General features: G+C 34.8%; 2 protein-coding genes across 2 annotated transcripts in view; one reads left to right on the top strand and one right to left on the bottom strand.

The window, feature by feature from the left end:
* The window catches only part of NGR-A23 (neuropeptide receptor A23), a 57049-nt gene extending 48063 nt beyond the window's left edge, over positions 1-8986 (bottom strand). Inside the window, exon 1 of the mRNA XM_089737017.1 lies at positions 8931-8986. Within this exon, the coding sequence (XP_089593143.1) occupies positions 8931-8971 (41 nt within the window). The 5' untranslated portion in view covers positions 8972-8986. The remainder of the gene's footprint in view (positions 1-8930) is intronic.
* LOC114251334 (uncharacterized) lies at positions 1139-16184 on the top strand. Its single transcript, XM_028185555.2, has 8 exons — positions 1139-1287; positions 7868-8029; positions 9024-9174; positions 12144-12287; positions 12384-12840; positions 12915-13174; positions 13443-13568; positions 15874-16184. The coding sequence occupies exons 1-8, from the start codon at positions 1242-1244 to the stop codon at positions 16124-16126; spliced, it is 1599 nt and encodes a 532-aa protein (XP_028041356.2). The 5' UTR covers positions 1139-1241; the 3' UTR covers positions 16127-16184.
* Positions 16185-16601: the final 417 nt, after the last annotated feature.

Raw genomic sequence — 16601 nt, 5'->3', positions numbered from 1 at the left:
GCCACACGTCTTTTTTTTTTATGAGTGGGGGGGCGGAGCTCCGTCCCTCTACCCCCGGCCAGGGTTTCGCCCCTGGACCCCAGCTCGGTACTCCACGGATGCTAAGTTTTTTACAATATCGAACTTTCGGCCTGGTAGGAAAAAAATAGTACGTGCATCGCGGGAAAAATGTAGGACATCTCATTTCCTCATTTCCTCATTTGTCCAACTTTTTTCTCCCTTGGTGCACAATGTACTATTGTACTAAAATATGTCCCTGATACAAAAGTAGAGTGTTCAAAATAAGTCTCTAGATACAATCTAGCGAGTGTTCAAAATTAGTCTCTAGATACATTACAATCTACATAGTTTTTTCTTGTGTCTAAATATTTATATTCTGGTTTCTTTTAATGGTTGTTTGGAAGAGCTCGGTTTTAGTAAATAACAACGTCTCTTTTGTGTTCTAATTGTGTTTGTACCGTGTTATTTTTTTGCTTTTTTGCTGGGCTAAAAAGTTTACTCTATTGTGAGGCCAAACCTACTGGGTAGGACGAGCTGACGCCCCATCTCGTGTCATGCACTTCGATAAAGCGGCACGACACAAGAACCCTCTCGTCGTGGCCTCCAGTAACTACATTCCCGATCCTGCGGAAAGAATGTAAAGCAGTCGACGTCGCCCCAAACACGTCATCTCGGATCCTCCCGATCCACTAACGGTGCTTTTAGGTACTTCAAGCACCGGTAACGGCGACGAAGGGCTCGACGAGTACATTAACCCTCAGACACAGCCCACTGAGTTTCTCACCGGATCTTCTCAGTGGGTCGCGTTTCCGATCCGGTGGTAGATTCTGTGAAGCACGGCTCTTGCTAGGGTTCGTGTTAGCAACTTCGTCAGGTTTGAGCCCCGTGAGCTCTCAAAGCCTCTCAAGGCTATCAGCTTAGGTAGGAAAAAAAAAGGTGTTAAGTGCTTACGGCAATATATAAATTATGTTTCAAAAGGCCTGTATTGTAAATCGGCAACTTTATAGGGAAATGCCTAATATTTTTTAATGTATGTTGCCCCTGTTGCCGATTGAAGGTCTACACAAAATTCTTATTGTATAAAAGTATAGGAGATTCATAGTATTTTTAAATCTTAAAATTGAATTGTGTTTTATGATTTACAACATCGCTCCGCTGCGAAACTGTTGTTAATAAAACAAAGACTTTCAGAAAGTACGTCGTAGCGTACGGACAAAGCAGTTGTTCTAAGTTATCTTATCATGAAAATTATTCAGCTTCTCGTTTTTTCATTCTATCAAATTAAAGGTAAGTGCAATATTATTCAATTCATCCAATAAAACCTGATTCGCTTCAAGTTAATGTTATTTCATTTCGTCTTCGCTCAACAAACTATTCCAATTTAAATTTCACACAACGCACATGTTTTGACTTAATTTTAATAGAAGCTTTGACCATAACGTCTTTCTCAATAATTTGAAATATAGTAATTGTTTTCAGTTTGTTATAACGTGTTTTTTTCTATATTAAACTAAACTCTGAATCAAATTATTGAATAATTCGAAACAAGTTCCCGCGACGCAATCCTCAATATTTAATATGGGTTTCAATAAATGTTGAGGAATGTAAGGGACTCGTTGTTGAGTTATTAAAAAGCGTTTTCGAAAAATATATAGATAGAAGAATAAAAGAAAAAAAAACCACAAAGACGTGAAAAAAATTCGCCTACATTGTTGAAAGTAAATATTGCTAAAGGTCATTCATCTGGAAGGAAAAGGTTTGTGTTCATTCGGAAAAACTAATATTTCTAGACCTCTCAAATTTTCAGCTCATTCCGATAAGCTTTGTGAGATCGGAGTAAAACCAAATTAATTTAAACCAATAAACAGATTACCACTGGATTACAAATGCGGGCTAAACTTATTAACGAAATGAAAACGAAGTTAAGTCCGTCCACAAAAATGTTATATAGTACAAATGAATGTCTGTAATTTTAAATAACATTTTAATATTTATTTAAATAAACACATGGTTGTTGAAAATCCACAGTACTATGTGTACTAAAAATTTTCTGTATTATTGCCATAATATAATATAGCCGAAAATAAGCAGATTTCCGCTTTTCAGACGTAGTAGTTGTTGTTGTAGTCGAAGTTGGGTACAGTACGTAATAATTCATAAATAAAATAGGAGATGTTAATTAAATAAAGCAACAAAGTTTAGTTTCAAAAATGCAATGAGATTGAACATCTTTGGCCTAATAAGTCTTTTCAATAAGTCGGTAAATTTTGCGTGATGAAATATGAAGTTTATTTACTATTAAAAATATTAAACGACAATTTCATATTGTATAAAAAATATATGTTTGAACTACACCTGGGTAAGTAAATAACAGTACAATTAGTGTGGAGAATTCTAATTGAAAATTTTGTGGTTCTCATTATAGTATCTATGTTATAATATTTGTCTTTATTAATATTTGTCTGAAGTATAGCCTTGGCGAAATCTGTGATTATAGAAGTAGTCCCGACAAGAGAATCATGATAGTGTACAAACTTATAATTTCAATTAATAATAGTCGAATTTCGACAACCGGAGGACCACTAGTATTACATAAATGCTCAATGAATTAACGTTTTTTTACTATATTTTTATCCCAAAAATACATATCTACTTTACCTATAACATACAGGGTGTTGAAACATAATTCCCCAAGCTGAACCCCTTAAGTTACTAGTATAAAATGGAATATTGGAATTACGTAAACAGCGCTTAAATACTTTTTTCAAATATCGTATGGTCATATTTAGTGAGCCCGTCTTTTAATGGACGTAAGAACGACGCATTTATAAAGCTAGTCCAAAAACATAATATACGACTTGTAAAATTTCGCAGGCAATTTTTTTACTGCTCTTTATCTCGAATTACAGTTCCTCTTCGTTTTTGAAAACGTTAGAAATACCCCCTGTACGTTAGTGCTCTTACGTATAAAACTGCCACGGAAATTCAATATCCGGCGTACACGGTTAATGGAGTTACTAAAATATTTCACAAAATAAAAATACGGTATCCTATGGGTGACACGGTGAATTGTGAAACAACACGGATAGAGTAACGCAAGTCTGAGTTTGTTCCTAACATTCACAATATGCGTCGTAATTTAAGCCCGTAATTATTAACATTTTAAAACAGACCGGAAATATATATTTTTAAGGATTTCTCAGATGGCATAAGGCACTTCTGTTGAAACTACCATCTTACAGAATCTCTGAAGGACTCTGCAAGTGGACCGCTAGCTTTTCGGATGGGCGGAGCATCACGTTTGTTTTAGTCGGTAGTCGCTCCGATACCACGACCATTAACGGTGGCGTTAATGCTCGATGCTCTCCCCTACGCTTTTCATCCTATATATCAATGACATGCTATCTATCAATGGCGTTTCCTCCCGATCCACTAACGGTCCTTTTAGGTACCCCAAGCACTGGTCATCGTTCTCGTCGAACCCGTCGCTTGCGACGAAGGATTCGGCGAGTAAATTAACTCACAGACACAGCTCACTGAGTTTCTCGCTCTCTCTAGGAAAAAAAAAAGTCGTGCATTGCTATGTGGGTGACAGCACGGAGGATGCGTTATATATCGGCCATCAGAATCTCTCTCGGAGTGTGGGCAGGAGAGACGATCAAAACTTGTGTCTGAAGTGAAGAGCTCTCTGGGACGAGTCTCCGAATGGGGTGAATTGAACTTGATTGAACTTGGTTGAATACTAGATGGCAATTAAACAGAAGGAACGCAAAGATATGACCACTTCAGTAGTCCGTAGCTTCAATTCTATTTTTACTGTCCACCACGTAAAGGCGGTATATACGTTGTAGTTAGACGACGCTTTCCGCTTATCATTAGGCAGGCTTTTCCAATCAAAGTTGTACAAAAATTATTACTGACACAGATTTTCCTGCACGTGATTATTTATTATGTATAATAACTCTTCATTAACCCTAAACCAATAGATATTCCAGCTGACTCGTTTCTAGTGTAGTACTCCGAAATAATAGGACTTTTTAAAAACGTCAGAACGTCGGAGAGTCAGAATGATTCTTCGAGGAAGCGGTGCATCTTCTTATCCTCTTATAGCAATCTTATCGTAGCAGCCGCAAACTACATTCCCGATCCAGACGATGGAACAACGAATTGCCTCCGTTGCCCTAGACTATCCTATCTCCTTTTGGAAACCCACACCCAGTGTTTTTACGTTTGGGGGTTAAGGACAAAGTGCGATTGAATATTACAAAAAAATATCATGGGCTTTTCTTAATAAATGTTTGATTTCATTTGATGTCACAGGCACGAATAATGGCCGTCTAAAAAAATCAAAATAAAAAGTACACATGATACATCCATGTATGATTTTTCGTGGCTTATTAGGAAATAAAAATTGTCTGTAGCTTAAATTATTTATGTGCCTTTTGATGTTCGTATTCAAAGCGTAGACCTAGAGGGAAAAATAATTATAAATAGAACAAATCAATAAACGAACGTTTATACCACCGTCTAGTTAGTTTACTTGTGCTTCGAAGCAATCGTGCGTTTAAATTCGCAGGATCAGATTGTAGAATTGGAATTTGAGAGCGCTGAACTGATTTTTAGGGCTGATTTCTTAATAAAGCCTCGGAGAACTTTTATACGTGTTTATTTTTCATGAGCATTCAGGCGGATTGGAGGGAGAACAATGATGTAACTTACTTAAAAATAAATAATATTTTATACAAACACTAGCTGACCCGGTAGACTTCGTAGTGCCTCAATCGATAAATAAAAGACCTTATCTTTTGCATAAAATAAACTTAAAACAAACAAAAGGAATCCGTCCGACGGGGGACACATAAAGGAAAAACAAAATTGTTATTTTTATTTAATTGCGAGCATTTTCATATTTATCTACCTTTTAAACCTTCTCTGGACTTCCACAAATAATTTAAGAACAAAATTAGCCAAATCGGTCCAGCCGTTCTCGAGTTTTAGCGAGACTAACGAACAGCAATTCATTTTTATATATACCTATATAGATAGATATGGGCCAGAAATGTCAACAAGATGAAATACCATTACTGGATCATCCATCCAGTTAGGGCTTTGTCCATATGAATTTAGACCAAGCGATACTATTCAAATTATGTTATTTAAGAGTACTAGTATGATTAGATTATATCAGCTAGAAGCAGTTTATCCTTCGAGTTCATTGTATTCAAGTAGTAAACAGATGCTAACCATATACCATAGCTATAGTATCTTTCGACGTCATCTATTCTCGTCCGCAATTTCAGCATGATAGTGCTAATTACGGACCCAAGCAAGGATGGCTTCATTGTCGACTGGGGATCATTTGGCTTCATAATGAAGAATATATATTGAGTTATTACTAAGTGAAATACCCAGAGTGGTACTGGATGAGAATTTGATATCCTGTGTTAAATCATTAATCTTGGTTTGGTTTCTATATTAGTTGAATTAGTATAAATCAGAATTTTACGCTGTTGTTATAAATCTATATATTAATAGGTTAAGCAAAAACTTTGTATCCCTTTTTACGAAAATTGCGCGGACGGAGGAGTATGAAATTTTCTACACTTATAGAGAATATAGAGAAGAAGTGCACAAGGCTAATATTTTTTTTAAATAATGCTTAAAAGATACATTAAATCAATAAAGAAAACATTACACACACTACATACCATGTATTTGACGCACACACGCATGCATACTATTTATTGTCAAACTTTTGTTCTTAACGTCTGTGGTCAAATTGAGAATAGATTATAAATATTGTTTGTCTTTATTAATATTTTTTATAGTGTAGCCTTGGCGAAATTCGTGATTATAGAAGTATAAAATACAATCATAATAGTGTATAAACTTACAATTCCAATTAATTATAGTCGAATTTCGACTACTGCGGGACCTCTAGTATTAATTAAAGCACAAAACATTTAAGTATGCCCTTGAAATCAAATTATTTCTAATTCACGAGAGACGCATACTTTGAGGCCTGTACTTATAATAAATAAAGCTGTTCCGAAATAAATCGCTTTATTCTAACTTAATCGTCGAAGTTGGAGCGAGATTTGTGGCAAATTGTTCGCACAATATGCAGCATGGCCGTTTACTCCAGCCGTCAGGATGAAGCGACTGTATTTAGAGAAATGTTTTCCGGGGGAATACAGTGAAAATGATAAATTACTTTTCTGATAGATCATTCGAAACGGAAATAAGTCCCAGTAAAAACTGCCAAGCCAAGAATATGAACAGCAAAGTCAGTGTGTGTGCATCATAATCACGCAATGCCAAGTAAATATCGGTAAAGCTATAAAGGAGACTGAAACGATTACATACATTTTTGGGCCCGAATGTAACGTGATGAAACTAATATGAATTAATAGATTCAGATTTATCAGTACCTTGCTGAAAATTATAAAAGTTTTCTCAATCTGAGAGCCGAGTTAATCAAGATTTAGTAAAAGTTAGGTTATGTTACAATCTCTTTAAAAGAGCTGAATAATAACTTATTTAAGCGTAAGTAAATGTTTTATTATATCCATTGGATAATCTTTTAAATGTCATAATAAGAATGAATATCAATATCAGGTATGGAATATGGAATTGCCATCCCACAATTCACACAGCGATCCATAATTTCAACAGTATCCAATGCAACAATTTCAAGTCAAACGTGTGAGCGATCTTCGGTGTCCAGTGTAGAAGCAATTGTCGTACAAGGCTGGCAGAGTTGGAATCCGTAATAATAAAGCAGTGATCGTTGAAAATATAAAAACAGCCCGATAGATACATACACACACAAAATGCGTCGAAGATACAAAACGAGTAGAGCAGAAAAACCAACAAACGCCAAAAAATAATTGTCTAATCTATGAACAAACGTCATGTCAGCTTACTGTCAAAGCTGTCATCAAAAATACAATAGATTTTAATCGATTTGAAAGCGATAATCATATTACTTTGTTAAGTAATAATAGACTTTTTCTTCATTTATGTATATAATCGCAATTAAATCCGGCGTATACCGCACTTGTATACAACAATAAGTATAAATCGCTCATTTAATTACTTTGCATTAATTACCTAGTGCAATGTTTTTCTTTTTATAATCCTGTAATCGATTAATTAAATCGATCACACCGTTATACCGACAAAAACTAACTTTCTCATTTTTCTCCGGTCCTAGAAAGAGGATTGAGGTGATTTTTTATATTCTTATATAAAAAAATATGACAAATTTTTTAGACTACATTCCAAGTTATTACATTTTTGGCCCACGATTTTCCGTCTCCTTTCCTTACAAACAATTACGTTTTCAGGGAAAGAAATCTAATTTTTATGTTTGAATTAATCATGTTGTGTACCGCCGAGTCATGTTTTCAAACAAAAAGTGTATTATTTTGTGTAGTTATAATTCTCATCAGAACATAGTTTGATCATTTAATATACCCACAATACAGGGCTAGTTTTAATTTGTATCCCCTGAATTTGGAATGTTTAAATAAGTCGGAATATCTGACTTGTAATAAGGTGATAATTCCTATCTTTCCTTTGTTATTTAGTAATTATACCTCATACATACCTCTTCTCATCGTGTCTAATGAATTCTCTACATTTGCATCTAACTTACTAATAACGTCAATGCATAATTAAACAAAGAACTTTTACTATCTATCTCAATTAGCGCGTACCTATACGTTTCGTGGTATTTATAGGAACCGGTAACTTTTTCAAACCGTTTGGGTGTTTAAACTCGACTGCAGATCTACCACTACTTCCACTACCTACTACCTACAATAGCTTATTCGCAATTCTACTCATATTTAGTATTTTGCAGGTATTTCAACAACGGATGACCAATGCTCATTGAATGCATGTGAGATTTTCGATATTTTGACACACGGGCGTCAAGCCGGTAATGAGCCGCACGTACCGGGATGCACTACTGACATTCACTGGCGACAACTAGATAGACGACTCCGCGCCATTGAACAATCAAGTAAGCGGAAAAGTATTTTACTACAGTAGATTAAATTGCGAAAATGTATTTTTTTATGCACCTTCTACGTACCGATATAACATTTTTAACACGCATTTAGAAACTTGACCGGTGTCTACAAAGATATTTCAGATAACAGAATCTTTTAAAGTAGTTTTCACCAACTTCAAGACGAATTTTTTTTCACCGATGACTTCTCTCTTAATTTCTTATAGAAAACTAGTTCAGTAAATTTACAAAAGATATTTATAACACTGTTCCTACATGTATGTAGATCCTGTAGTGTTACAACAAAAGTAAAAAAGCTACAAGCAAACAATATCTTGTTTTATTTATAAAGTAAAAAAGAATGTTTTGCTACAACATTTTTAGCAGGAGAAACATTAAAATACCGACATCAACGACTGTATAGTAAACATTTCTTTCTTTATTGTGCCATAAACACTTTAATTGAGCTCTTAGAATAACTGATTACATTGGTATTCGAAATAGCTACTGGATGTTAAAAAAAATCGACGGAAATCTTAAGCTAGTTATATTGTTTGTTCATTACGATATGTAATGACGTAAGATTTATCGCGCTGATAAATATTCTAATGCTTTGTCTATGCAATCAAATTATTTGTTATATAGTCTAAAACATAAAAATTTATATTTGTGGATTTGTTTGTTATGTACACGCTGGCATATCATACATCCAATTGAGTTGAAACTTCAAAATTATTATTGTGGGTCCATCGAGGAAAATTTTGTTTATACGTAGTACCATCGACATACGAAAAATGGCGTGGAGGTGGAGGTTTACTAAAATAAATGGATGCTATAAATTTTGTAGTAGGACCCGTGAACGCGGTCAGGTTTCAATCGTCTATTTGATGGAAATATTGTGGACAGTGCTCACCTTCTATGACGTCTCTGCTCCCGGTAACCGTACAGCTCCATTGATAAATAATAATCTTTATAACTTAATAAAACTTATTAACAAACTTTACAGCATGGACAGTAAGTTTCGGACAGTCACGATGGCGCCAATGCGCTAAAAGTATGTGTAGATGCGACGCGGCTCGACGGTCACTCAACTGTTGGAGGGCCGGCCTGACTGCACTCACTGGAGACTTGACCGCGCCCGCTGATCTTCTCACCATGTCAGTTTCAACATCATTCTATTAAATTTGCATGTCATTAGTTTTTATTACAATGTTTACGTTCTATTTTCAAGTTATTTAGATAATCGAATGCCATGCCGAAACATCTAGTAGGTCTGGGCTTAAGATTTTAAGACGAATCGTAATGCTAGAGTTGTTGTGTGTGTATGTTTTTAGTTTGTTGAGTAATCTATAGGATATTCAATTTTAATATTCTCATTCACGAAACCGCAAAAATCGGTTTGCAGATTACACTTTGGTTTTCATTGAGTAATAAAATATGTATTTATCTTACACCACCCCAACTGAACGCATTAAATTTTGATCTTGAAATTCACCACGCTTATACTATATTGTTTGGTATTTTACGATCTCTTTGTTTTGTTACTTTTAGTGCTAAGTCGAAATTGTACGTGGTTGGCTAACTTCCATTATAATTAATGCTCTTACAACGATTTGCCAAAACAAATATTTTTGTGACCTCCGAAATATTTTTTTTGTTGGACAGACAAGAGTAATCTCAATTTCCTTGGTTTTTATTATCTCATACGAAAGCTATCTATTATAATGTGTATTATTATGAAAATTTTAATATAACCAACACAATTATTTCGGTTAGCATTGACAGTATTGAAAAAATGTGTGTGTGTGCAAGTCACACACGGTAGAAGTGAAACTTATCTATGTATATATATTATATAAAAATGAATTGCTGTTCGTTAGTCTAACAACTAAAACTCGAGAATGGTTGGACCGATTTGGCTAATTTTGGTCTTGAATTATTTATGGAAGTCCAGAGAAGGTTTGAAAGGTAGATAAATATGAAAATGCTCGGTATTAAATAAAAATAAAAAATTTGTTTTTCCTATGATGTGTCCCCCGTCGGACGGATTCCTTTTGGTTTGGTTTAAGTTTATCTAATATATAAAATTCTCGTGTCACAATGTTCGTTCCCATACTCCTCCGAAGCGGCTCGACCGATTTTAGTGAATCTTAGCGTGCATATCGGTCAGGGTTGAGAATCGGCTACTATCTATTTTTTATCCCCCTAAATGTTAAGGGTGGTCCACCCCTAAATTTTATTTGTTATTTTTTAGACAAAAAATTTTGTTTTTATATTTTTATGATACAAAATACAAAAATACGTACAGCCCTAAATTTTCACCCCTCTACGATCAACCCTTATTTTTTATTTGTTAATTAAAAACTTTAAATTTTCTTGCGTATTTTTTTTTTATTTTGTCATGACGTAGAATAAAAAAATTCATATTACTCTGAAATTTTCACCCCTCTACGATCAACCCCTATTTTTTATTGGTTAATTATAAACTTTAATTTTTTTGGCAAGATTTTCATTTTTATTTTTATTTTGTCATGAATTAAAATAAAAAATCGGATGTTACTCTCAATTTTTCATCCCTTTATGATCAACCCCTATTTTTTATTTGTTAATTATAAACTTTAATTTTTTTGGCAAGTTTTTTATTTTATTTTGTCATGGCTTAAAATAAAAAAAACATATTACTCTCAATTTTCACTCTTATACGATCAACCCGTATTTTTCCATCCCGATTAATATTTTTTTTATTCTATGCACAGATCCGCAATAAGGTTGCAAGATGGCAATCAAATATTATAATTGTAGTACTTCAAATTCTTATTCAGAGTTTATAATTTCAAGTACCTTTAATTATGATTTTTTTTAAATTGAATTTGATCTCCCGCCCTCGCCGGTTAACTACTGATCAACTATCAATCGATCAGCTATCCCCGTCTGATGCCACCACTCATCCAGCAAACATCACGTAGTAGGGATGAGGACAAAGCCGGTCTCCTGTCTTACTTTTTTTTTATGGGATTTTATGACCTGGTAACTGAGAACTTTATGTCATGTCTTATTTTAATTTATATTCATATTTTTATGAAAAATGATATTATGAAGTGAAATGATATGAAGATGATTAATTTGAGACATTAATCAACTAGGATGAAATTAAATGAAATGAAATGAGATGAAATATAATCTCAGAAAATGGTGGTCATTTACTTTTTTTGAGTGGACTTTTTGGAGGATCCCGAGAAGTTACGTCCAGTGGCTTTGTTTCATTTTCCCACATTTGTGCACTTTCACAGATATTAAACAGTTAATAAACCACCATTATTACACATTTAAACCCGAAGAAACACTAAATAGACAAAATAAAACACATCACACAACTTCACTCCTCGCGTTCCCGCCAAAAAGTCCCTGTCTTACTTACTCACTATACATCATAGATTATACACTTAATATTATTATATTTGAGAGCTATACAATACTATACATTATTCAGCCATGTTTTTTTGGTTTTATTTGTGTATCAATAGTATGTTCAGTAGGTCTGAGAATCGGCTACTATCTATTTTTCATACCTAAGTGAAAAGGGTTGTCCGTCCACCCCAAACATTTATTTTTAATTTTAATTTTTTGTATTTTTTTTTTTGTTTATAACGATGTATTATGTGGTTAAATGAGGTTTTTTTTTCTACAGTAGAATTTCCCTAGCAATCTTATTTAAGGCAACACAACGTTTGCCAGGTCAGCTAGTTTTATATAAAAGTTTAGGTCTTTTATTTGTCGATTGAGGCAGTACGAAGTCTGCCGGGTCAGCTAGTAAAATATAAAAATAATCGCAAGAGTCAACCACTCCGCAGTGCAATGGAGCAGCCGTACCCCAGGGGCACCGCCTGCATGATCACGGTATCCCGACGCCAGGTAGGTATGATTTAGCAAGAAAAATACGAGAACGTCTATCAACATTCAGGAATTATTGAATTTACGTGCAGCGACATCTGTGGATAACAAACTAAATAGAAATAAAATAAACATGGCGCGTAACGGAAGAAAATAAGATGGCGCGTAACCGAAAAACGTTACATACGTTTTTTTCTCCCTACGTCGATAAAGAAGTTTCACTTAAACATTTCAGAGATTTGGGGTCAAATAAGCTACGCACCCTACACAAGACCACATTTAAAGGGATGCGTGCGCTAACTGAACTAGATATGTTCGACAATCACGTCGAATATTTGCCGGGAGGAATATTCGAATCTCTTGTGAACTTGAAGACCCTGTAAGTGTCAAAAATACATTGAGTTTAAATATAAGTTAAAGATAGTGATAAACAGAATGTTTTGTCGGTAAATAAAATTCCCGTTTACTTTTTTAGGCGTCTACAGAGAAATTATTTAGAAGAAATCGATAGCGAAGCGTTTACGTCAACAAAAAAACTTTTCCACGTGGATTTGTCCAACAATTATTTGTATACACTACCAGAAAAGCTATTTGCCAACAATACATTTCTTGAAACCATCGATATCTCAAATAACCGGGTTGTATACGTTCCATCAGATAGTTTCTTAGGATTGGATTCTCTACAAATACTCGATTTATCGAAAAACAAAATACAAAATATCCAAAACGGAACGTTTTCGCTGAAGAACCTCCAGATCTTGAAACTGTCGGACAATAAGATAAACAACATTAGTGACAACGCCTTTGAGAACTTATTGTCCTTAGAAACTTTATTATTAGATCGGAATAAATTAAAGAATATTCCGACACAATTATTTAACAATCTGAAATGTTTGATTTTCCTAGATCTGTCCAATAATAATTTGATGAGTGTAAGTGTGAATAGTAAAATCGTTGTTATTGTAAGTCTCATTAATATTCACGTCTTACGTCTTATAAATTTCAGTTGGCTGGGGTTGAATTCGAAAGCCTGAAATTATTACGTAATTTAGATTTGAAGGAAAACGCTTTAAGCCAAATACCTGACAACACATTTTCTGACTGTTTCAACTTGGAGAAACTTGATTTATCTAAAAATAAACTACGCTTTATAAATATAACTGCTTTTTACGGTCTAGAAAATCTTACTACGCTACTTTTATCCGAAAACAAATTATATGAAGTACATTTCAAAGCTTTTTCTATGCTGAAGAATCTGACAACATTGTGAGTTCAAGTATTGAAACATTTATTTTATTTTAGAGAGCTAAAACCTTACCTATTTTTAACGGCTTCATAAACGAGCTATGACGTCAGATGTAATCATGGCGTTAAGATACCAGAATAAAATTTGAATAGACACTAAGACTTTCAATCTCAATCAAATAATTACTAGATACTTTAGGCGTGAAGCTAACTAGAATTGTTATTTATTTAACTAATACATTGAAACGAAAATGTAACAATGCCAATAATGTTTCTTTTTACATTTCAGATACTTGGATGGCAATATGTTTCCTTCGCTGCCATCTCGCACCCTGGATTACATGCCGAAGCTTACGATCGTAAAATTATCTGGAAATCCTTGGCACTGCGACTGCCATGCTCTCTATATTTCAGCGTAGGTTTCTCTTCAAATAACACTGATATACAGAAACTTAGACCTAAATTCGATAATAGAAAAATTGTAAAATACCCGTTCACAGAAAATATTTCTTTGCGAATTTATTTGGCAAGTAATTAAATTACGAAATTTTAACTAATTGTAGGATATACATATATACCTAAGATATATTGACAAGACGTAAATCGAAATATGTTTCAATACTGTACCTAGTCAGGTCATAAGTATTGTCACACAGTAAAAACTTTTCTTTTAGAATGCTGGCCACAAAAAAAATTATTGACTTCGAATTTCGAATTGTTCATGAAAATAAAAATGTATACTTTTAGAATTTTACTCATTTTCTAAATATGGAGTGGACGCTTAAAGAAGACCGTGTTGCAGTTATTGCGTTGCATCGTTGCGGTTACGCGCCAATTCAAATTTTTAACATACTGAAAATTTTGAATGTAACCAAAAGATTCGTTTATCGTACCATCAAACGATACAATGAAGACTCTAGTGTAGATGACAGGTCAAGAAGTGGTCGCCCTCGGTCTGATAGGACCCCAGCAGTGATAAAAGCTGTGAAGGCGCGAATTCAAAGAAATCCCAAACGTAAGCAGAAGCTGTTGGCCCTTCAGATAGGATTAAGCAGAACCACGGTGAAAAGGGTGTTAAATGAAGACTTAGGGCTTCGGGCATATCGAAGAAAAACAGGACATCGTTTGAATGCTCGTCTAATGGACCTGAGACTGAAGAGATGCCGCGCTTTGTTGAAGCGGTACGCGGGAAAAAAATATCGGGAAATTCTTTTTTCGAATGAAAAAATTTTTACCGTAGAAGAGAGCTACAACAAACAAAATGATAAGGTGTACGCACACAGTAGTGAAGAAGCGAGCAACCGTATTCCGCGTGTCCAACGAGGTTATTTTCCATCCTCGCTCATGGTATGGTTGGGAGTTTCTTATTGGGGCTTAACAGAGGTACATTTTTGTGAGAAAGGTGTAAAAACGAATGCAATTCTGTATCAAAATACAGTCCTGACGAACCTTGTGGAACCTGTTTCTCATACCATGTTCAATAACAGGCACTGGGTATTCCAACAAGATTCGGCGCCAGCTCATAGAGCGAAGAGCACACAAGACTGGCTGAAGGCGCGTGAAATCGACTTCATCCGGCACGAAGACTGGCCCTCCTCCAGTCCAGATTTGAATCCGTTAGATTACAAAATATGGCAACACTTGGAGGAAAAGGCGTGCTCAAAGCCTCATCCCAATTTGGAGTCACTCAAGACATCCTTGATTAAGGCAGCCGCCGATATTGACATGGACCTCGTTCGTGCTGCGATAGACGACTGGCCGCGCAGATTGAAGGCCTGTATTCAAAATCACGGAGGTCATTTTGAATAAACTTTAGTGTCATAAGAATCTATGTTTTGTTAAGTTCATTTTGGTATATGAATGGTTACATAATGAATAAACTTGTTTCAATTATTTTACATTAAACATGTGACAGAATTTATGACCTGACTAGGTAATTATTTTATTACGCAATTGCGTCCGTTTGCTGGTTTAATACTTGCCCTTAAACAATTTCCATAGAATGCGCGTGAAGAAGCAGCTACTTGAGGATATTAAAAGTACAACTTGTCACCTGTTATTGTCCTCAAAGTAAATAGGACGGACATTTACTTTGGCCTAGAATTTGAGTCGCTGTTTCAGATGTAATCAATTGTTCCTCATTTTCGTTCCAACATTATTTAACTTATTATATTGTAAAGGAATTTTTAAAGGAGCAAATAACAAAAAAAAACATACTTCCTCTAATGTCATGTAAAAAATTATCAAATAGTCTCAGCCTCAACAAACGCGAAATGAAATTGCGTTATGAACATGAATACATATCTTTTTGTAATTTTCATATATTTAGTAGGCTTTAGTTTACCTTTCGATTCAAAGAAAACAAACCTTTTTTTTTATTAGATGGTTGGACGAGCTCACAGCCCACCTGGAGCTAAGTGGTTACTGGAGCCCATAGACATCTACAACGTAAATGCGCCACCCATCTTGAGATATAAGCTCTAAGGACTCAGTATAGTTACAACGGCTGCCCCACCCTTCAAACCGAAACGCATTACTGCTTCACGGCAGAAATAGGTAGGGTGGTGGTACCTACCCGTGCGGACTCACAAGAGGTCCTACCACCAGTAATTACGCAAATTATTATTTTGCGGGTCCAAATAAAACGCTCATCACAATCGTTTGCTTAATCTAGCCATAATCTTTGTCATCCTAACAAAGCTCATTTGTTCTCGTTGCAGGTGGGTTCGTTTGAATGAAATGAAGATCTGGGATTACTCCCCAACGTGTGTATCGCCCTGGTATTTGGAAGGGCATTTCCTGAAAAAGTTAAAATTTCCAGAACTTTGCGCCGGGCAGTGGGCCAGTATGGTGAACCTTTCGCCACGCCTTCCTATACAACAGCTTCTGGCTTTAAACGTATCAGTAAATCGTAAGCCTCAAGACAGTATGGAGCAGAATCATGATTATACAACCGTCGATACCTGGCATTAAACCAATTAACTAAAAAAAACATTAATACAATAAACAAAAATTAAGTTTACACGCATTACATAGTGGTTTTGTTTCATTTTGTAGCCCTCATTCATTTAATCGAATACCCGTTTTTGTGGTTATTCCGTTCCGAAAAAGAAAAATACATTTTCAAAGTGAAAATTTGTTCCATAACTTTGCGTAAACAAAAAAATTGTAATTCAAAAGATGAACTTATTTCAGAATTGAATTTCACTCCTTCAACTTTTCTAATTGAAACGACCAGACCGAATCATGATAATTTTCTTAATGAATAGACTACCTCGAAATAGAACGGATAAAAAAATTTAAACTTACGAGTAATTAATTGTGAACTTATGCTTACGATTTTGTGAAGTAATAACATTGTTCGAACTATTACGAACCATCACCGAAACTGGCATTAGCTTTGATACATTTGAATTCGAAAATACTACTATCACTTGGAATGACTCTG

Source organism: Bombyx mandarina, chromosome 22 (assembly GCF_030267445.1).
Source record: "Bombyx mandarina strain Sakado chromosome 22, ASM3026744v2".
Taxonomy (NCBI): Eukaryota; Metazoa; Arthropoda; class Insecta; order Lepidoptera; family Bombycidae; genus Bombyx; species Bombyx mandarina.
This window is presented reverse-complemented; position numbering and strand designations above follow the sequence as displayed.

Excerpts from the sequence above, each read along its gene's own strand:
- LOC114251334 (XM_028185555.2), top strand. The coding sequence starts at position 1,242 with ATGAAAATTATTCAGCTTCTCGTTTTTTCATTCTATCAAATTAAAG. Across the intron at positions 1,288-7,867 it reads TTCATTCTATCAAATTAAAG|GTATTTCAACAACGGATGAC; the intron begins GTAAGTGCAATA and ends AGTATTTTGCAG. Across the intron at positions 9,175-12,143 it reads CCCGCTGATCTTCTCACCAT|AGATTTGGGGTCAAATAAGC; the intron begins GTCAGTTTCAAC and ends TAAACATTTCAG.